The sequence below is a fragment of the Drosophila navojoa genome, chromosome X, assembly GCF_054131105.1.
Source record: "Drosophila navojoa isolate 15081-1374.11 chromosome X, UAZ_NAV_1.0, whole genome shotgun sequence".
Classification (NCBI taxonomy): Eukaryota; Metazoa; Arthropoda; class Insecta; order Diptera; family Drosophilidae; genus Drosophila; species Drosophila navojoa.
In genome coordinates, this window is record NC_142895.1 from 15,575,950 (window position 1) to 15,599,005 (window position 23,056).

Consider the following 23,056-nt stretch of genomic DNA (forward strand, 5'->3'; position numbering starts at 1 on the left):
AGCAAAACGAGTGAGAGCTGAATTGAAGCAGCACAGCCAAGGCCCAAGGGAATGGGCTTCGCTTCCAGGCTGCGGTTGACTGGGCCAGGTCGACTACGCAGCACGCTGCAATGCTTACGGCAAGTACAGATTGTCTTATGCGCTTAGATACATTTGTATCTCAAGAGCAGTAGGCATTTATGCTCCACGCGCATTTGTATCTCTTGAGCTGCAAATATGTATTTATCAGATACATTTGTATCTTTATGAATGAAACTAACATATTTATATTTGAGCTTGCTTTAAGTTGCACATTGTATCTTGCAGGCATATCAGATACATTCGTATCTCAAGAGCTTGAGATACTTTTGTATTTTAGAGTGCGTAATATTTACTTTGCGTATAATTTTGACATGTGGTCTGTATATACTCCCTTTACAGATACTTTTGTATCTTATGGGCTTCAAAGAGTCACTCTGAGATACATTTGCATCTTATGAAGTTCGATCATGTAGCTCACAGATACATTTGTATCCGATGAGGCTTTAAGATTCGTAGATATAAATGTATCTCAAAATCTTCAAGTGATCGCATCTGAGATATTTTTACATCTCATGATCTCAACTTATCACTCTGAGATACATTTGTATCTTATGCGCTTTAAGCATTTACAACACAGATACATTTGTATTTACATAGATACTTATGTGTTTCATGGCCTCAACTACCACTTTGAGATACATCTGTATCTTATGAACTTGCGGATACATTTCTATCTTATGAGCTCGCAGATACAATTGTATCTTTTGAGTACGAAAGCTGAATTTTACAGATACATAAGTATTTCATAAATTTTACCATTCACATCTGAAATACATTTTTATCTTATGGGCTTCAGAAAGACTCATCATAGATACATTTGTATCTTCTGAATTTCAAGTGTATCTCTATAGCTTCAGTCTGCAATACTTGAGCTGAAATTTTCACAGCTGATATCTACTACTCCCATTATAGATACATTTATACCTCATATATTTCACATACATAATTATCTGAGATACATTTGTATCTTTTGAGGTTCAACATCTAAAATTATCATAGATGATAAAGACGCCCATCATAGCAACTTTTGTATCTCATATACATATACATATGTATATTCACATCTCAGATACATTTGTATCTTCAATGCTTCAAGTGTATCTCTGTAGCTTCACTCTAGAGGTAAAATTCCCATAGATGATCTGAACTCCATTGAGATAGTTTGAGTCTACGGCTAAACTAACTAACGCCTAGACTAACTAATATACGCCAGCTTAAATGACCCACAGACTATTTTCACTTCATGGACTCAAATGTATCTGCAGACGGTTGCCGTGGCTAGCTTCTCGAAAAGTATGCCACAGAACTTATTGTGGCATTAGGCCGTCGTCGAGCGCAACTAATCGAGCAGAGCGAGGCGCGTTGCATACTTTTTGGGGCTGATCAAATGCTTGGCAATCTGTGAGCCAGAATATGTGCGAATCGCATGCTTAGCTAATCGACTTGATTGCGGCGTAGAGCATCGGAACTTTTCCTTTTGGCTTTCATGCGTTGTAAGGAGCACTTCCGCATTGCTTGCGCCGCCGGGGCCAATGGGAGCTGATCCCCTGGCCTGGCCTGCCAGACCACCATGTGTGCGAGTCTGTGTGAGTGTGTGCGAGTGTATGGGTATTTGTATTCGTATACGTATTCCCTTAACACGCATCATAACGCCCAGACGAAAAGCTTACACAGCTGCCATAGCCATGGAGCTGCGGCTGGGGCGCGAGAGCGAAGGCCAAATGAAAAGTCTATAAAAAAGTTTACTTTTTTAATACTTTTCCCATTTATATATACATATATATGGATATATATGTTTGTGTGTATATATAAAATAAAAATCTTGTAAAATGCGCCTTTTTGCACTCTCTTCTTCTCTCGATGTGTGTGTGCGTGTGTGTGTGTGTGTGTGTGTGTGTGCTGCACACTCCCCGTTTAGGGTTCAGTGCAAAATTCTGTTATATTCGACTGCCGCTGGCAACAACTATGGCCCGAGCCTTGGACTTGGGTCTGGGTGGCGATGCTTCCAGCATTCACATTGTAGCAGTTGCTGCAACAGCAACGGCAACGACAGCAGCAATGGTAACGGTAACTGTAACACCAACGGCAACGGCAACGGCAACTTGTGGCAGTCAGCACTTGAAATCCAAACGTCGTAATTGCCGCACTGTAACAGACGTTGGCTATGACGATCCGAGTTGATGATGACGAGGATGCTGCTATGCGAGGCTAAGCATCTCCTGGGGGCGCACAAGCGCAGCAATGCCAAATGGAAAAGGAAGAAGAAGAAGAAGCAGCAGCAGCAGCAGCAGCAAAAAATATCCTTTGAGTCGAGCAACCAAAGATGGGGTCGACCAAAGTGGTTTGGACAGGCGGATGCTGCGGCTGCGACGGCGGCTGCGACTGCGGTCGCCATCTAAGCATAACAAAAACAACATTATTGAAGCAAAAAGGTTTTAATGCGGCCTAAGCTGCTATGGCAACGGATACGCCAATCCGTCCGGAAATATTTCCACTGGCATTTCTAGCCATGGCAACCCACGGCGGGGCCATCGCAGCGGAGTGTGAGTTGAGTCGACCAAAGCTGGATTTTCATGTGTGCCGCAAATCCAGGCCGCATGCTCGCCGCCTGATTGGCCAGCTAATCCGCCGTATGCCGTGCATAGCGTCACTCGGACTCGCTTGGCCCATTTTGGTGGCGTATCCAAAATTCGCCACTCTTTGACGCAGCTTTACTGCAGCATTTAATACAGCTAAAAGCTTAGCGGAAAGCGGGACCGTGGCAGTGAGCGTGGGCGTGACGGGGATTTACCTTTTTCCGTTTTTCCATTTTTCCGTTTTTCAATTTTTCAATTTTTCACTTTAATCAAATTAAAATTCATTCGTCGCGCTTATGAAGCGTGCAAATGGAGCTGCCAGCAGCAAAATAGCTTTGTCCTTGTTTATGCAGCATTGCCACGGCAACGGAAAGTCCGCAGAAAACCGGGGAGTCGGGGAAGTCCGTGGAGTCAGCCTATTGAGCAGCCAACCACCCAAGCCAAGTGCTTGCCGCTTTTTGTTAAGTTTTTGCCGAGGGCCAAAACTTTGCATTGCGGTCTGGCGGCTGTGTCGGCGTCGCCGTCGCCGTCTACGTCTGCTGGAACTTTGCTGGCGCTGCAAGGCATTTTGGGCAACTACAATGAATCTACATTTGGGCGCGTGTCAGCGAGCGGGGGTTGCCGGCTCGTTCCGAGTGCAGCGGCAGCAACCCTTGAGGCGCTGAAATTTGATAAATATGCGTATTAGTTTCAGTTGCCGGGATGGGCACGGAACCTTTGGCCAGAACGAAAGCCAGCGGCAATATCAAACGTTAAGCGACGTCCCGGTGGGCTCAGTGCCGGGTGGTGCGGTGTTCGCGCATGTTACTTAAATTGCGCTCTAAATTAATTTGGCTTTTATATCGTATTTGCTGTGTGCGCAACGATTCACAATTCACTGCACGCTGCTCGAAAGTATGCAACGTTTTTCTTGGGGGGGGGGCGAATCAGCTGGGGATGGCTAGAAGTGAATCAGAACTAAAGGCAGCGGAGAAAGCATATGCTCAATGCCAATTACTGATTTACCGTTCGGCTATCTTTACAGATTTCTGTTGATGTCTGGGAGTAGTTCTGGGTAGATTCACGGCAGATCTGCTGGCTGAGCAGTCGATGGATGCAATGAATTTATGGTGGATTGAGATCTTAAATGTTTTTTATTTTTATATTTTTTATTTTATTTTGTTTGGCATAGCAAATTTTTTAAATATACAATGATTTCTTGTTATAACAGCTCCAAGCACTAAAGAAAAAATTAGAAAAATTATGAATAATTAGAATGTTGAAGCTGCATTCATTTTGTTGCTGTTATGAACACGAATGAAGATAAATATATGAAGAATATGTGGAAATATATGTAACAATCGTCCTTTTCGTTTCCTTCTCTTTTATCAATTTATTTTTAATAAAATCTTTAATAAATTTAACAGTTTGTAAATAAAATAAAATAATATATAATTTCTGTAATACTTCGCATACATATCTTAGTGGGGGAAATTCGAAGAATACAGTAAATTAAGGTGAAGCTAATGGGATTCGTAATACATTTTCGTTTCATCAGGGCTATCAGGTGATGGCTAATTCTTCTCCTAGTAACGTTGCGCGGACTAGCAGAGCTTTGAGCTGCCGTTGCTAGTCGTTTGGCCAGAACATTCGGCTCAGAATCTGGATATCCTCCTGGGTATTATATTCATACTTACTCTTAACATCAATGTAACAAATTTTGTCGATGGTAAAGCCACGTGAAAGAATAGTTTCATATCTTCATAGTTCAAGTTGAATGCATGATCAAATTTCAAGGATTTTTAAATACTATTTATTATACTATAATAGTTAGACGCTGATATAAGCTTGTCAAAGAACTGTTTTAAGATAAGATAAATAGTTTAATGACTGATGTACAGCAAAGCAATACAGTTGAATCCTGATAATTCGAAATGTCGAAGGGGTCAGTTTTTTTTTTATTTACACAGAAATTAAAAATATCGAGAATTATTGGGAACGATTTTTTTTTTCTCGAGGGTTTTTTTTTTATTTATAGCGATTTTCGATTTAGTGGCGTACAAATTATCGAGACACGAATGTATTACAAGCACATGCTCTCATTTTATTATAATAATACATATACATATATACTATATCTGTCGGCCTCTGCATTCGAGAATTTTTCAATAGAAGAAGAACAGTCGCTCGCTTTTGACTTCAGTTCAGCAATACCTTTACAGAGCTCAGTAAGAAAGAAAGAGAGAGAAAGAGACAGAGGGAACAGGAGAGAAGTAATGCAATACTCTCGATCAATCTCGCAGTCAAGGTCAAGTGCCGCTGATATTACCTACATGTAAACCACGTTCCTTATTTTAGAATAACTTTTATTATACCCTGAGCCCATTGAAAATGGGAAATCAGGGTATAATGGTTTTGTTAAAATGTATGTAAGTTTGGCTTAGGGCAGTATCTAGTCGAGCACTCTCGACTAGAGTTTTCTTACTTGTTTTACTTTATCTTACATATGCTTTAATCGAGATAATATGAAAATGGTAACTTCCACTGAGCCCTGTATACGCACTTACCTTACCTGTATACACCTGAAAAATGACAAAGAGCCAGAGCCCGAAATAAAAATCACATTTCTCACCCATTGAATTTCGTAATATATATTAGCAATTTGTCCACTTAAATCGATTAAATTTTTGTGTCTTGATGTTTCTTTTCTTGTTGTTGTGTGTTTGCCTTTTGCTTTCTGTGTTTCTCTGTTTATTTTGCTTGGTTTTTTAATATATTGAATTCTTTTAAAGTACACACATAAAAGTTGAATGATACATTGTACCTGCAAGCACACACACACACATGCACACACACACGGCCATGTTGCTGTGTGTATAGGTGTTGGCTTGTCTTTTGTCCAATTATTTTTCTTTTTTCTTTAGCTTTTCCTTTGTTTCCTTGTGTGCGTGTGCGCGTGTGTGTGATTGTAGGTGTGTATATGTATGTGTGTGTGTGTGTGTGTGTGGTTGTGCTTAAGTAAATATCAACTACAATACTTTAATATCCGACAATGCTCAATATACTCTGTTCCCAAAGGAAAAGAGAGTATATTGGTTTTTGTTTTGCTGTCAGTTTGATTATCTTTCAATCATATTCAATTTATTTCCATATAATTGATTTTTGTTTTGTGTTTTTTCTTGTGTTTTATTTTGTATCATATGTATTTCATTACAACATAATAATTTAGCAATAAATATTGTTGATTACGGTTCGCTGTTTATTTTATATGCTTTTTTTTTTTGTTTTTGTTCTTTCATGGCTTTTTTGTTTGTTTTTTGAGTATTTACAAAGATCTAAGAAAAAAAAAATTGTCGCCGTTTTTTTTTTTCTTTCATCATTTTCATATATAGCATATACATATACATATGTATATATATAGTGTATATATATTTTTGTATATGTTCTGAACTCGTATATATGCATTTAAATAGTGTTTATTATTATTATTATTATATATAAAATTGCTTGCATTTTTTTTCGTTTTATCTATTATTTAATATTCTTGTTTATTAACTTGCGACACACACAAAGATAATTTATATTTATATATTTTTAGTGATAAAATGGTTGCTTAAAAAAAAGAAAAAAAAAATCCGTTTATATTTATATATTAATTCTATATAACTTGACAATGGTGTATGTGTGTGTGTGTGCCTGTGTGTGTGTGTGTAGGATATGTAAAGTTAGTATTGTTTCTGTTGTTGTTGTTGTTGTTGCACTCAACCTACAAAAAAAGCATGTCACATCTTCTACATCTTTTTCTTCTTCTTTTTCCTTTTCCTTTTCGTTTTGCTCTGCAATTTCTTTATGCTCAATATACACAAAATACATCAAGCATTTATATATATATATATAGTATGTCTATATATGTATGTGTTTGTATAAGTACTTTTATTTATTTATGTTTATTATTAATATACATATATGTATATGTATATATATTAATAATAATAATAATAATAATATTTCGAAATACAGTGAAATGCCAACAAAATTTAAAGTTTTCGCTTGGCTTTTTTCTCTCTTTTTTTTAATTCATAATTTAAGTTTATGTTAAGTAAAAAAAAAAGTTGATATATATATATTTTATGTATATATATATATTTTTAAATTGTTAAGGAAATAAATAAACGGTTCGACGTATCAACTAATGACTAATTTGGTTATGTTTTGTGTCTCAGTTTTTTTAAGTACTTTTTTAAGAGATTTTTTTTTTTTTTTTGTAATTTTCTTTTCATTACGTTTTTCTTTTTTTTTTTTTTTTGTTTAGCTCTTTTGTGTGCTTTTGTTGTTGATTTTTTAACGCGGAAACGGAAGTCAATTTGTCAGCTTTTAGGGCACAGAAATCTTAGATATGTGTGAGTGTGTGTGTGTGTGTGTTTTGCCAAATGCTTGCCATGTGCGTGTGTGTGTGTGTGTGTGTATGTGTGAATGGGCCTGGCGCACATCAATTTATATGCTAATGGCGCCAGGCAAGTTATTTAAAATACATATGCCACGCCCCCGCAACGCCCCAGCCAACAGCCTGTTAAATGAAGTAAGAAAAAAACGCGAAAAAAAAATAATCGCGCAGAAAAATCCAATTTATTTAAATATATATAAATGCACACACATACACACACACACACACACATACATGCTTTGTGTGTGTGTGCATGTACATACATATATACATACATATATAAATTAATATGGCTTCTCGTGGCTGCAGCGTGCTCCCACATTGGCTGGCCACGCCTCCTGCCGCCCCGTCCGCACTTCATTCAGCGCACGTCATGTTGACAAAATTCAGTTAACGCAAAAATCTCATTTAAATATGCATGAAGCCCAAGCCACAGTCGCGTCCAAGCCGCAATTTAATTTCTCTCTCTCGCTCTCTTCTATTTTTTTATTTATTTATTTTTTTTTAAATTTGTTTCGTTGTTGTTTTGCATTCAACTTGCTGCAGGACACTTCACATTGTGTGAGTGAGAGAGAACGAGCGTTCTCTCTGTATGTGCGTATGTGTGCGTGTGCTTGTGCATTGTTTTCCGAGCTATGTCGCTTGGCTAATTATGCGGCCCGGGCGGCACACACAAATCTCAGCTTAAGAGCCGCGCCATGTTAACTACTATGCAGCTGTCCAACTCAGCTGATCAACATGTCCGGTTGGTCGCTTGCTCCGCTTGGACTCATAATATATCATGGTCACGGTCGCCGACTGTGGCAATGGGCCAATGACAAATGCCCACAGCGAAACACGCAGGCCGAACACAAAGAGTGTGGAGCACAATGAGCGAGAGCGAGCGCGAGAGCGAGAGGGCCTGATACACAGGTCTCTTGTGCAGAACACGAAAATAAATTCATTAAAGCATTTATCAAGTTCGACACTTGCTGTCATATATCATGTTACATTTTGAGCTGTAACATGTTTAATCCGCGGCCCCACTCAAATGAAAGAGAATACCAAAAAAAAAAATACGACAACAAAAACACAATAAATGTAACTGTGTAAATGCAAGCAGAGGGGCACAGCGAGTGGGAAAGGGAGAGCGGCAGAGCCAGAGACAAAGCCTGGCGGAGGGAAAGGGACAGAGCCAGTGGCTGTGGCTGGGCCAGGGACATGAGGAGCGAGTGTGATAGACACAGGGGCAACATATCACTGTTCAGCCTACGAAGTTGCATTCTTTTTTTGTTTTTTTTTGTTTTTTAATTTGTGTAACGTGTTTCGTGTTGTTGTTTGTCCGTTTGTCTGCCTGTCTGTCTGTCTGTCTGTCAAGTTTGTTGGAATAAGCGCGAGTTGGCTACAGTGGGCACTGTCTGGCATGCACAAGTTTTAACTTGATTGGAGATTGTCTGAAAAAAGAAGGCCTTAAAGAAAATGTTTCCAAAAAAACAAAAACTAAAAGCCGGTTGCAACTTGAACTGAACGCCCTTCGCCACGCCCCTGCCAGCTTTGACAAGCACTCAAAGTTTTTTCTCCGCGCTAACTGATTTACATGCATAATTCAAATTGAAAATTAAATTCAAATAAATGCATTTTAAATTAATTTTACTGCTGCTGCTGTTGCCTGTTTGTTTATTATTATTATTTGTATTATTATTATTATGGCTTTTTTTCTTCACTTGAACAAATTGTTATGCAAAAGCGCGTGAAAATCAACTAACAAATGGATGCGAATGGATCTGCATAATTAACAGCAAAACTGTTTGCATACATTTTAAAAATACAGATCGAACGGATTGAATGAATGAAAAAATACGAAAAATAATAACAATAAAACTGCCGTTAAATGCAAACAGTAAAACCGAAAAACTGTCGGAGATAAAAACCAAAATACTCAAAACAAAAAAAAAGAATATCAAACGGCAAATATATCGAAAATATAAATCGAGGCAAACGAAAAAACTGCGTTGAATGCGATATGCAGAACAGTGTAAAGAAAACAAAACAAAAAGCAGCCCTGCAGCTGACCTGAGGGATACTCAGCGTATGGGCGACAGAAAAAAATCATAGACAGTGCAAATGACAGACAGGCAGCAGAGGAGACCAGAAAATTCGTATGCACATTTCTCTTGAGCACCCCTAATGCATGCGAGAGCCTATGACTCTGCCTGCCTGTTTGCCTGCCCCGGCTCTCAGTTCGCTCTCACGCTCTCACTCTCTCGCTCTGCCCAGCCAATGGGCTTGCATGCTCCCCACTCCTTACTCGCGCCGCACTGTGCACGCGATATGCTACGCTTTTCGCACTTATTACAAATTTATAACTGTTATTTTATGGCCCTCATAAATGTGCTTGACACACGCACACACACGCGCACTTTAGGTTGTAATTAGCATTTGGCATGTCTGTTGTTGTTGGTGTAGGTGTTGTTAATATTGTTTGTTTTTGCCTAGTGTTTCGCAGTGTTCGAGTGTCTAATAGACTAGAATGCCGCTGAGTAGCTTAACTAGAGGATTTCAGATGTTTTTTTTTTTTTTTGTTGTTTTTCTTTTTTAGGTTTTTTTTTTCTGATAGATATATTTATGATGGGAAGACTCCGCTTTTTGTCTATAATAAGTATCATGTGGATGGTGTATTTTGTGTTAATGTGTGTGTCTGTGTGGGTGTATGTGAAGAGTGGGGAGGTTTAATTAAAACATGATGCCGAAAAAGGTCAGAAACTTGAGTAAACTGTACAATTTATACAAAAACCGATACCTAGCCAAGTGTATGAAATTGAAATCCGCTCTGACATATTCCGTTTCCGGTTCGATTCAACTGCATTTGCGGGCGCGCCGCTGGAAGCGCTTCATGCGCAACGACCACTCGTCCTTCCACTCCAGCACCACAGAACTGGGTCCAATTGCCAGATAGCCCGGCGCTGCCTCCGAGTCACGTCCAAGTATTAGATACGATCTGCAAAGAGTTCCAGACGAAAATAGATTCATTGAAATCATGAAATAACTAGCAATGCACGTAAATTATAATTAGTTCGGATTTGAGAGCTACTCACTTGTTCAACTTGATCTTGGGGCACTGACACTCGATACTCTTGCGCGGCACCAGCAGCATCATATTGCCACGTCCCAGCAGCGAACTGGTTGTGCCCGACATGGGGTTACGCTTGAAGATCGTCTGTATGTTTATCTCGTACTTGTAAATCTCGTTCTGTCGCTCAATGGAGAACTTCTCGGTGCTGATGTCCTGGGAGGCGCGATCATGTCCAATTACCTTGGCCAACAGAGCTGCAATCGAGTTGAGTGTGTGAGCTGGCCTCTGGCCAATAGAGTGCGCATTGCGTATACGTACCATAGTCCTCCATGCAAAACTTGTTCAGATTCAGCTTCTTGGGGCTGGCCTTGCACTTGCCGCAATCTATATATGTGGTTGAGGGAGTGGAGAGTATATTATATGAGTATTTATTCATTTTTTTGTATATACATATAATCTAATGAGTTGTTATACCCCAGCCAGATATCTATGTAGCTAAAACCTCTACAATCCATTTAACTTAAAAAGTCTCCAAATCATCTGCAACGAACCTTTCTCTTATAATTTTTCACGAGTAATTCTCCACAATCTCTATCGTCAATTAGTAACCCAATAGTCGAGCTCTACTTGTTACTCTCCACTACATAACTTTTTTTATAACCTTCCACGAAAAATTCTCCAGAATTTCTATTTAATCATTTATTAGTAACTCATTAACTAAGCTCTATTTGTTACTCTCCACTATAAACTGATAACTCTCCACGAGTCGGTGTCTTGTTACACCGATATGAAGCTATAAGAAACTCTGCTCTTATGTATGTGTGTGTGCAACAACTCCTTAAGCTATAACTCTCCACAAGTAAATCGTAACATGTCTCCAATTCCTCATCATTCGATTCTCTATTCGCCAATTGTGCATGTCACAGCTCAATGACTCAAATAACTTTATAATTTCAACTCTCCACTGTGTGCTCAGAACTCTCCACAAGTATTTCAGCAGAAGTCTATTACTTTTTTCAGTTGGATTCCCAATCAGCTATACTTCAATTGAGTAACTCCATTCGTAGTGTATCTACATAGTACTTTGAGCTCTCTACTATACACTCAAAACTCTCCACAACTAACTCTCTCTCTCTCTCTCTCTCTCTCTCTCTCTCTCTCTCTTTGTTCTAAGCAACCATCTTTTACACTCTCCAAACATTCATAATTCTCCACGAGATATTATAGGTGATTATTGCAGATTTTTCTTCACTCTTTACTCAAAAGTCTTCAAGACGTCCCTTGCCTACTCTTACACTACACTCATCTGTTCACATATCTCAACCAGTTACTCTCCACTCGTTTCACTTCAGCACTTACACTTTTTCATTTCCTCAGCCTGAGAGCCTCCGCCATCCTTGTAGTCGCCTGTTCCACTGGCGCCGCCAGCGCTTTCCGCTTGAATCATATTCGCATTTGTGGGCACCTCTGTTGATACGCAGCAGAAAGGCATTAATAACAAGGCCACGCACAGGGAGTGGAGTAAGGGAGAAAAGGGGGAGGGGGATAGTGAGAACTAGATACTTACTTATGCAGGGCGCCACATGAGAGCGCGTCTGCTGGTAGCCGCGTGCGCAGCGATTGCAAGTGAGGCCAGTGACGCCCTCCTTGCAGGGACACTGACCACTCAGATGATTGCACGTCTTGCCGGTGGAGCCCACGGGGTGACAGTCGCAGCCTAAAAGAGACAGAGTAAAAGAGAGAGAGAGAGAGAGAGAGTCATCATTAGAGAGAGACATCTGCGCTGTGTGACAGTTAACTAGGCCGCTGATTGATGGCCAAAACAGCTGCTACTTACGTTTGCACACTTTGCGATGATTGGGTGGCTTGGTGGCATCCCGGTAGTAGCCCTCGCGACAATAGTGACAATACCTTCCGGTCGTATCATGCTGACAATTATAGCAAACGCCGCCAGACACGCGGCCGGACAACTTGTACAGCTCCAGGTTGAAGCGACAGCGGCGAGCATGTCCATTGCACTGGCACACTGAAAGCACAACGAGATCAGACGGTCAGTTGGGGTAAAGTAGGGGAAGACATAAAGCATAGCAAAATTACTTATACACTATCATTTGTTCTATCAAATAAGTAAGGGTGCTCTAGTCGAAAGCGCTCGACTCTTAAAGACCCGAATCGCCCAGGCGCACTTTTGTATTTTCTTATACGTGAGGAGTTAAGAAGGAATGTAATACTTTGCCTGATATCTTTTATTCTTGATTTATGCTAAAAATACGATTAAAAAAGCTCTAATTTCACGCGAAATACTGTGGGACATTCTGGTCAAAATTTCAATTCTAGTCTCTAATCCCAAATGTCCTAGAGCAGACGGACAGATAAGCGAAAATACGGGCATACAGATGGACAGATAGATGGACAGACGGAGGATGGGATGGGAGGACATTTGAACGGACGAATAGATGGGAGGACGTATGAATGAAAGGAAAAACAGACAGGTGGGCAAATGCGTATACGGACGGACAGCGCACGGGCGGATAGACAGAAGAACAGACGAACGAACAGACAGCCTGAAGGTGAACTGACAGGAGAAACGAACAGCCCGACATTGTAATCTTGAAAATCTTATAATATTCAGAATGAAGAAGATACAACAGATGTAAGCCTCGCTGCAGGCGAGTCGTAATATCTATTATGACCAAGGCTAATAAGCTTGGCTGAAAAATCTAGTTCATATATAATACAATAATTATAATGCTATGAAATAATTAGTGTAAAATATATATTTATATTTTATTGAATATAATTTGAATTTATTAATTTATATTATAAAATAATTTATATAATATTATAAATATATATATATATATATATATATATATATATATATATATATATATATATATTATAATTTATAATTTTTATATAATTAGGAAGAAAAGTCAAGGAAAAGGAGTATCTTTTACTCAAGTTTCACAAGTAGAAATCAAAGTGGTAAGACTCCCAAGTTCCATAAATATTGCTTTCACAAAGGCCTTGCTTCATCTTAAAGTTGAGTGTTTTTCTGTTTGAAACGCTTATGAATGTTTATTCATTTATTCATCTTTAAGATAGTATCGTTCGCTTAAGCTCTTTAGTATGTCTGAGTCCCTACCAGCACCAGCCCCAGCCCCCGCCCCCGCCTCAGTTCCAGTTCCAGCTCCAGTCCCAGCCCCGACTCAACTCAACTCAAACCTAATCATTTAATGGCAGTCGCTTCTCGCCTCGCACATTTCATAAATAATTAATAATCAAAGATATTTTTTACGTGCTTTACTTAGCCGTGCTACTGAGCTACAGCCACGCCCCCAGTTGCTGTCGCCCCTCTGCCGTTTGGATATGATTGATTGTTGGTTTGGCTGTGTGTGGTTGATTGATGAAACTGCAAGCAAACGACAATGCGAAGGGTGAGCGGAGGAGGTGGAGTGCGGGGGAGGAGAGGGGGCACCTGTACCTTGACGGTGCTGCTGGAACTTTTTATCGATTTCATTGCTGAGCTGCCCCCAGTCCGAGTTAGTGTGTGTGTGTCTGGCTGGACTAAACCTTAAGCGTCAGCGTCAGTCAGCGTAATGCCGGTTTAATTAGTTGGCCAATATCATAAAATAATTTTAGCCAACTAATTGGCAGCACTTGACTGCAATTTATGTGCCACAGCGTGCTACACAGCTCCCAGCAGCCGAGGCATTAAGCGTGATTTATACCAGACCCAACTCATATATATGTATGTATGTATTTATATATGTTTATATATGTATTTATATACGAGCATCGACAGAGCTTTATCTCTAGCATGGTTACGTATGGGTCTGTTGCCCACGCAGTTCGACTTTGACTTGCACACGCATGAGCGCCTGCTTTGTGATGGGGCGACGGGGCGATGGGGACGAGGAGGAGCCGTAGCAGCTGGAGCTGCTCAGCCAGCTACCAGGAGAACAACACAAAATATGTCTCTGGCCCCGGCACTGCGACTCCAGCTACAAGCACAGCCACAGCTTTAGCTCCCCAGCTCTCCGGCTACGGCTCTGTCTGTGACTCGGGCTTACGGCTGCTGCGACTATTGTGATGGCTGTTGCTTCATATTTTTCATATCTTATGTCTGCATCATCGACGAAGCTGACAACAATGGAGACGCAGGCCGCAGTCCGGCAGTGTAGGGGTAGCGGTGGGCGGGTAGGGCGTGGCAGAGCGCGGGCGGTCGGCTCACTTATTTGGCAAATAACAACAATGGACAATGCGGCAGGCAATGCCTCAGCGTTGACTTTATCCTTGCATAACATATATCGAGATCTGCCTCTCATACTCCCTCTCTCTCTCTCGCCTACCTCCTCCACTCTCTCTCTCTCCCTCTCTCGGTCTTTCTTGTATGGCAGTCATTCGTCAATGATGCTGCCCTACCTCCCTCTCTCTGTCTGATGCCCCCCTCATCATCGTTTCACAAATTAAAATGAATTTTTATTTTCGACCTGACACTCGGCCAAGCTGTTATATCAGCTATCGGAGAAGACCGGCAAACGAGTTAACCGCATCGAGACCTTACCCAAGTTATATCATTTCAAAAGAAAATGTGAAAGTTGCAACAAGATGCTGGAGAAATTACAGCAAAGTGTAAAGAACTCAAGAAGAGAAGAATTTTTTGTTGAAAATTTATATTATTTTAAATTTAAAATATTTTTGCATAAGTAGAAAATTTAAAAAAAAAATCTAATATTATTTTATATAGTTTTTTTACATATTAGTATACATATTTGAAATTTTCCCTATCTCTAAATAATATAGATTTTATTTAATAATTCATAATTCATGGTAAGCAAAAATTTATTTTTTGTACATTCCTTTTGATTTGGTGTTATTATTTAAATTTAAAAATTGAAAAATAAAATATTTTGAAATATTTTTTATTATTTCAAGAATTTTAAAGCTCATTAACAACCTTAAAGCATATAAACAACAGTAAAAAATAAATAAAAATAAAAAATAAATGAATAAATAAGTAGTAGCAAGTGCTTTAAGTCTTTATTTAATTAAGTAAAAATAAATACATAAATACAAATAAAAAATAAAAAAAGTATACAAAATATAATTTGTTTATAAACCATCATTAAAGAAATAAAAAAAAATATCATTAAAGAAAATAAAACAGAAAACTTTATTTCTGTACGAAATTAAAGAATTATTTATAAAATAAAAATAAAATGGATTATTAGCAATTCTTGACAGTTTAGGTAAATATGCATTCTTTTACATATATTTATGTTTTTAAGTTTGTATTTTATTTAATTATCTTTGTTTTTTAGCTTATTTATATTTTTGAATTTAAATGTCTGGATACAATAAAAAAATAAATTTTAAATAAAAAACCACACGAATTAAAAACTAATGAAATACTTAGAAAGCGCGTTTTTTTTTTGTATGAAAATAATAAATAAAGTTTTCTTTTTTAGCTGCTTTGCAAGACATTCGAGCACCGATGAGACTCTGCGAGATATGTATGTGTGTGTGTGTGCGCGTGTGTGTGTGCAGCATATTTGGGGCACAGTTATTGGCATTGAGACACGCATTGTAAATGAGCTGATTTTGCGAGCGGCAGCCGTAAGCCAAGTTGAGCTGCTGCCACATAAATACCAAAACAATCAGCGGGCAGGAGGCGGAGGGGCTGGACTGATGAGCTAAGCAGCTGAATGTTTAGTTGATGATGCATACACGCACACACACACGCGCGCGCAAACACTCAGAAATTCCAATGAAAAGACAATTGGAAACTAAAAGCCAAATAGTCGAAAAAGCGAAATGAAATGAAATTATGTGACGCTCTCGATGATTAGCTAAAGTAGCGTATAAATTGTGTGTGTGTGTGTGTGTGTGTGTGTGGTTTTTTCTGGGTTGGGTTGGGATTAAGCGAAGCATGTCGAGCACTATAGACTACATTAAAACACGCTGTGGCTTTTAATATGGCACACATCTCGTGCCCCTCTTCCGCTCTCCCACTCTCTCTCTCTCTCTCCCTCTTTATGTAGACATATATATATAAATCGAGGCACTCAATCAGCCTAATTGGAAACAATAAAACGCATTTTAACGCGAAATTTTCTTTACAGCTCATTTGATTTTCAACGCGCCGACTCGTAGCCAAAGTTTTCGAAGCACTACAGCAGAGCAGGGCAGAACTGAGTGGAGCGGAGCTGAGCGGAGCACACATTGCCCCATTATTCATCCATACAGTCAAGCAACCACTCATCGATGCATTCAATTGAATGGCATCCAAAAACCCCTCAAAAAAAAAAAAGAGTTGAAAAGGAAAAAACACACAAGCCAGCTGAAGAAAGAAGAAAAGTTATTGCCGAGGTTGAGCGAAAAGTTCGACAGATCATTGGCGAAAGATTTTACATTTTGCATTTTGTGGCATTTGCCGCCCCCTTCCGCTAGCCAGACAAGCCCCCAACTGCTCCGCCCATAGCCGAAAAAAAAAAAACAAAAAACAAAACTCACATTTCGCATCTGGCAGGCAATTTTTTGATATACGACTTTCGTGGCGAAAACAAACAAATTTGCAGGCGGTCGAGAAAGAAAAGTTCATAATTTAGCTGGCTTTTTAATTAAATGCCAAAGCAGCGAGCGAGCGAGCGAGCGAGTGCCAAGCACATGCAAAAAGAAAAGTGCGAATGGACACACATCGAGGAAGCAGAAGAAGCAGAGGGCAGCGCATTGACGCGGAGGAGTCGGAAGAAAACATGTGAAAATCATTTGGCACCACGCGAATGAGTGCGAATGCGAGTGCGAGTGCGAGAGCGTTGCCATAGACCGAGCAGAGACCGTGGGACTACATTGACGGCCAGCGTACGATAAGCCCGGGCCAGCCGGGCAGGGGGCGTAGCAGGGCCAGCAGCAGAGGGAGGAGCAGGCACAGGAAACGGGACCTGGCTCTTGCGAGTTATGCGACCGTTTGCAAAAACAACAAATTATGGCCCAAACAGGCCTCGGCCCAAAGCGGCTGGCCATCTCCATCGCTCTATCTCTCTCGCTCTCTCTATAAACTTGGCTACAAAATGTCTACATTTTTATTTCATTTTCACATTTTCGTTAGTTTTCAGCAGGCAGCAGCAGCAGCAGCCGCAGCAGCAGCACAGACTCGAAATATCAATAGAGATGCCCCGTTGCAAAGGGGGAGGCGGAGCACACACTCCATATAGACGCATAGGCATATGCAACTGCAAGCAAGCGCCACGGCCTTAAATAGACGCGGCCAGCAACTCAATTTATGCACAATCAGCGCGAAGCAGATGTCAAAACAAAGATTTCCCCAGCTCCAGTTGAAGTGAAGAAATATCCTAAGAGCTTTATGGCCGGGGTCTCGAAGATGGCATAGATAATAGACAGCATGCGTGTGATAATTTAATAAACACTGAATTGGAAAAGCCTCAGAGTGTGGTCCAATGACGGGGAAAGGCGCATAAATAATATACAGTGATATCAATAATAATATGGTTAATATATTTATACAGATTTATACTAAATTATTGGCACAGCACAGCTAAAGGCTTACATACCCAATATTAATTATTGGTATAACCCATTTTGTGACATCATTTTAATTTTATTTTTTTTTTAATATATATTTATTTTTTATTTTTTATTTTTTATTTTTTTTTTTTTTTTTTTTTTGGGGTGTTAATAATTTTATTTATTTACTTTTAATTTATTTTTGTCTGTTTAATTAACAAAAAATGTTTCGTTTAAGTATTCAACAAATTTTGTTTTTCTTTTATTTAATAAATATCCTATTCTATTTAATATTTTGTTTTATTAAAAAAAGTTGTAAAATACTTGAAAAATTTCTATAAAAGCTAACAAGCTTGTTCTGCCAATAATTTAGCTCGTCACTGTATATATATTAAACATATTTCTGAGCTCTTCTAAGCTAGTCGAAAGCATTCGATTAGAAGTTATTCATATGATATATGTATGTGTATGTATGCATGTTTATATACGTTATGGCTCTGCCCTTTTCTGCCTGTGTCATACATTAGCACATCATCATGATGCCCATCTGACAACGTTAACTTAACAAACCCATGTGAACTAGTCTGGAGGGAACGACTAGCAGATACCCTAAGCTATGCAGTGCCCGCCTAGGATGATCAGATATACAATTTATGTGTGCATTGATAACTGCCTGAGATTCACATAAAGCAATTCATGCAAATACTCGGGGACTTAGCTTTCCAAAAAAAAAATAAAAATAAATAAATAAATAAAAAAAAAATAATATTAATAAAAAAAATAATAAAAATAAATACAAAGAAAAATAAAAATACTAATAAATAAATGATCAATTAATTAAAAAAATTAATATATTTTTTTATTGATTTTATGTTATTATCTATGAATTTAATTTAGATTCATTGACGTAGGCAGGTATATGTATACTTCTGAGATTCACATAAAGCTTAAAAAATTAATTTAATAAATAATTAAATATAAAATTACAAAAAAAAAAAAAAAAAAATACAAATGAATAAATAAATCGTTAATGCAATAAAATAAAATAAAATAAAATAAATAAATACATATTTCAAGATTGATTTTATTTTATTTTTTATTTATTTCATTGACGGAGGCAGACCTTATAAGGTATATATATTTCTGAATTATATATATGTATAAATATATAAATATATGCATATATATATATATTTTTATTAAATCCCACTATAAAGTGGAATACATTTAGAATAATCGGTCTTTAATAAAGAAAACTCATCAAAGAGAAACTCTTCTGCTAAGTTCAAGGGCATTCAGAAGTCGTACATTACTCTCTCACACTATGTATATACATATATGTGTATATATGTATTTAGCGAGGGCGTTTTATCGAATGGGCGCGCCAGCAACATAATTTTCACTCTTTTCATTTTACACTTACGCCATAATTTGCAGCAACACCTACGCACACACACACACACACACTAACACATGCACATGCACACAATAAATTTGGCTCTCCCTTTCGAACGGTTTCAAACAGCTTTTGCCAGCGCCAACTTCGATTTTCGCTATCACAAAACAGCAAATTCGCTTTGCTTGGCATAAAATGTGATGGTGTGTCTGTGTGTGTGTGGGTGTGTGTGTGTGTGTGTTGGACCCGGACGCATCCTGGCATTCAGCACCCATTCCAGCTACAGATTTGTGCTTAGACATTTTTCGCCAGCTCGTCCAGCTTCCTGCTCATGGCCCCTGCCCAACTCCTGCTGCGGCTGTCATCGGCGTTGCCTTTGGGCCCTTCATCTAAGACGCTCTCTGCCTGGCTGCCCGTCCGTCCGTCCGTCCGTCTTGCTGTCTTTTATTATTATTATTTTTATGTACTCGCATTTTTATTTGCGTGGTTTGTGTATTTTACAATTTGATGTGATTTGAATTTTCAATGATGCCCCAAGTTCGGGGCGATTGAGAGATTGCGAGAAGCCAAATCAAGGGAATTCCGTAAGCCAAAAATGGGAAAAGAATCAACTGATGCGTAAAGCGCGTCGTCATTCCGGACCCAAAAAAAAATTGAAATGAAAATGAAAAAAAAAACCAACAACAACAACAAATGAATAGTAGATGACGATGACAACGTTGTTGCCAGGGGCGTGGCATACAGACCCAACATCGATATGTCTTTTGGCCAATGATTTCGAATGTGTTGCCACGCATAATTTTATTTATTTTTCAATTTGGCTGCCACCTCGCCCACGCCCCCTCCCCGCCTCTACCTCTGCCTACTGCCTCTACCTCTGCCGTCTGTGTCCTTAAGCACTTAGCTTGCTTATGAGCTAAGTCTGTTATGATAGCACATTGCTCCTGTCCCCGCCTCTGTCTCTGCCTCTATCTCTGTCACAGCTATAGACACACACACACACGCACACACACTCTCGCAATACCATGTGCTGACAATTTGCTGTCGAAGTCGCGCTGCGTGCCTCTGCCTCTGCCTCCGCCCCTGCCTCTGCCTGCATTTTTGCGCTGGCCGCTTCAATTTTTGGCTTGCCAAAATATTTGTCGCTCGACTGGCATCCAAATTTCCTTCCCCTTTTTTTTTAAATATACATATACATATATATTTAGCTTCGAGTGCAACTGTCGCCATAGATAAACTACAGTAAGCACTCCATTTAAAATACATTGTATGCTCAATTGAAATATGAGCAGCCTTTTCATTACATTTTCTAGATCAATTCTCATATTTGGCAAAAAAAATTTTAATTTATAAAAACAATATGAAAATTCAAAATCCACAACAACAAAAAAATAATACAATAAAAATAGATAAATGATTTATACATATATAAATATACATTTATTTTTTTTTATTATTAAATTTATTTATATTTTATTATTCTTATTATTTTATAAATATATTTATTTTTATTTTAATGTTTTTATTATTTTATTATTATATTAATTTTTAATTTATTATTCTTATTATTTTATAATTATATTTATTTTATTATTATTATTATTATTTTATTATTATTATTATTTTATTATTATATTTATTTTTTATTTATGATTCTTATTATTTTATAATTATATTTATTTTATTATTATTATTATTTTATTATTATATTTATTTTTAATTTATGATTCTTATTATTTTATAATTATATTTATTTCTATTTTATTATTATTATTATTACATTATTTTATTATTATTATTATTATTATTATTATTATTATTATTATTATTATCATTATTATGTTATTATTATTATTATTTTTTAAAATTTACTATTAAATATTTTCATATTTCAATGGATTATCATTTAGTTTTACATTTTCATTTGAATTTTATTTAATTTGAAGTTAAATAAATAATGTTATAAATAAATAATAGATAAATTAATAAAATATTTTTATTCTAATTTTAATGTTTCATTTTTGTTTTTTTATTTATTTATTTCTTTTTTTTTAATATTTAAAATTAGGTGAAATTTCTCCCTCTCTTTAGCATATAGAGCCCTTATTGCTTTTCACTCCATTGCTATATACACTTTATTTTTACAGTTCCTCTTGCCATTGCTTCACAACTTTTATTGCATTTCGGCCACGGCTAGGTCGCTTTTAGCCAGGCCTTACTGCATTTTTGACAACTGTGATTTGGCAACATTAATTTCATTCAATGAACTCTTCCCCATTGCGAGATGCTCGTCCCATGTCTCTCAGGCCATGATATGCAAGCTCGAGTGGGCGTAGTTGGAGAAGTTGTGTTTGTGTTTGCAGTTCATATATAATTTAAGTGTTGTTGTTGTTGTTGCTGTTGCTGTTGTTGGCAATCGCAATTGACACCCCCACAAAATGTGTTGACGACTTTTGACGCCAACACGCGAATTTGGCAAACAAATTACCCAAAATGCATCGAGCCAAATTGCTGGCAAATCGATGCCAAATCGGAACTAAACCAAGTTGAGGCCGTAGTTGCAGTTGTTGTTGTTGCTGTTGTTGTTGTTGTTGTTGGAGCTGGTATTGCGTACAGCTATGCATGTATGTATATGGCACAGCGTCAGCTGCATAGATAGTCGTTCATGTATTTGGGCGTTGATAATTGAATTGAAAAGTTTTTCGCCGCACTTTTGGCATGCCAATTGATGGGGCAGCAAGAAGAAGAAGCAGCAGCAGAAGGGGAGAGAGAAAAAAAATAAACTGTATACAGTTAAGGCGGCATAATTTGCGGATTGTGCAACAGACAGACACAGAGCGTGAGAGGGCGAGAGAGGCAGGGGGCGAAACTGGTAAATGGAAACTGGAAATTGGAAAAGCGCAAGCAAATTAATGGCCAAAAGGCTGCACAGCGCACAGAAAAAAGAAAAAAAAAAGAAAAACAAAACTGTTTAAGCCAGAATGCTAAGCAAACCATAATAATAAAAGAGATAAATCAGCCTTAAGTTCTCAAGTTGCTCAAGTTGCTCAAGTATGCATTGCAGATACACTGGCCGAGCAGGAGTGCAATACAGTGGCTGCCGCAAGTATGCGCACTGAGCACGGCCAGCCGATTGTTTTCAGTGTAAGGGCATTTAAGGCGTCGTGTCGTTTAGTTTTGAACATGCCTCGTTTTATTATAGCCTCATACATTAGCATTGCCTCGCGTGGCAATGTCACTTTGCCTGCAACTGCAACAGCGACGACGACGACGACGACGGCGACTTACAGCGCATTTTCATAAGACATAAATTCTGCGATTTAGCTAAATGCGCTCTACGGACTTTGCCTGGGTAATTTGTGGCATGCCAGCCACACAGCGGGTGCAAGGAGAGAGACAGAGAGAGAGAGAGAGAGAGAGAGAGAGAGAGAGAGAGAGCGAGAAAAAAACAAAATAAAACTGCATTGGCATTAAATTACACTCGCACATGAAGGCGAGACAGCGTTTTGGAAGCGGCCCCAGACAAGGCGACGCGACAAGAGCTCATATTGCGCCTTGTGCTGAGAAAGAGAGAGAGAGAAGGAGAGAGAGAAAAAGGAGTGAAACTCAGAGTGAGTGAGCGAGAGGGCGTGCGCCTGGTTATGCGCTTTTAATGGAACATTTTGTACGCAAATTGCATTAATTTTACGTCCAAGTTGGCCCCAAAAAAAAATGAGAGAGTGAGAAAAAAAGTCAAAGACGAAGCAGCAGTAGAAGAGCTCTAGCGCTCAGCTGAATAGAGAATAAATTGCAATGTCTATGTCAAACGGCCAATGGCGTTGTCACTGATGATTGAACGATTTATGAGCCGCAGCAACTGCAACTGCAAGGGGCAAGGGGCAGGCCGCAAGCACCTCAACCAGTTTTCGATTAATGGCCAATGGGCAATGCAATTAAAAGCAGATGCCCTGCGCTGGCCAGCCAGCGCGAAAAGTGAAAATCTAGCCAACAACAACGGG

The 23,056-nt window shown here is 38.5% G+C and overlaps 1 protein-coding gene across 1 annotated transcript in view; it reads right to left on the bottom strand.

Moving 5' to 3' along the window:
- Nucleotides 1–5,894: 5,894 nt before the first annotated feature.
- NetB (Netrin-B) overlaps nt 5,895–23,056 on the bottom strand; it is a 79,255-nt gene continuing 62,093 nt past the window's right edge. The window contains exons 2-7 of the mRNA XM_089264726.1: nt 11,970–12,158; nt 11,700–11,849; nt 11,492–11,599; nt 10,451–10,516; nt 10,155–10,386; nt 5,895–10,057 (exon numbers count right to left, since the gene is read on the bottom strand). Coding sequence (XP_089120852.1) covers nt 9,916–10,057; nt 10,155–10,386; nt 10,451–10,516; nt 11,492–11,599; nt 11,700–11,849; nt 11,970–12,158 — 887 coding nt within the window. The 3' untranslated portion in view covers nt 5,895–9,915. The remainder of the gene's footprint in view (nt 10,058–10,154; nt 10,387–10,450; nt 10,517–11,491; nt 11,600–11,699; nt 11,850–11,969; nt 12,159–23,056) is intronic.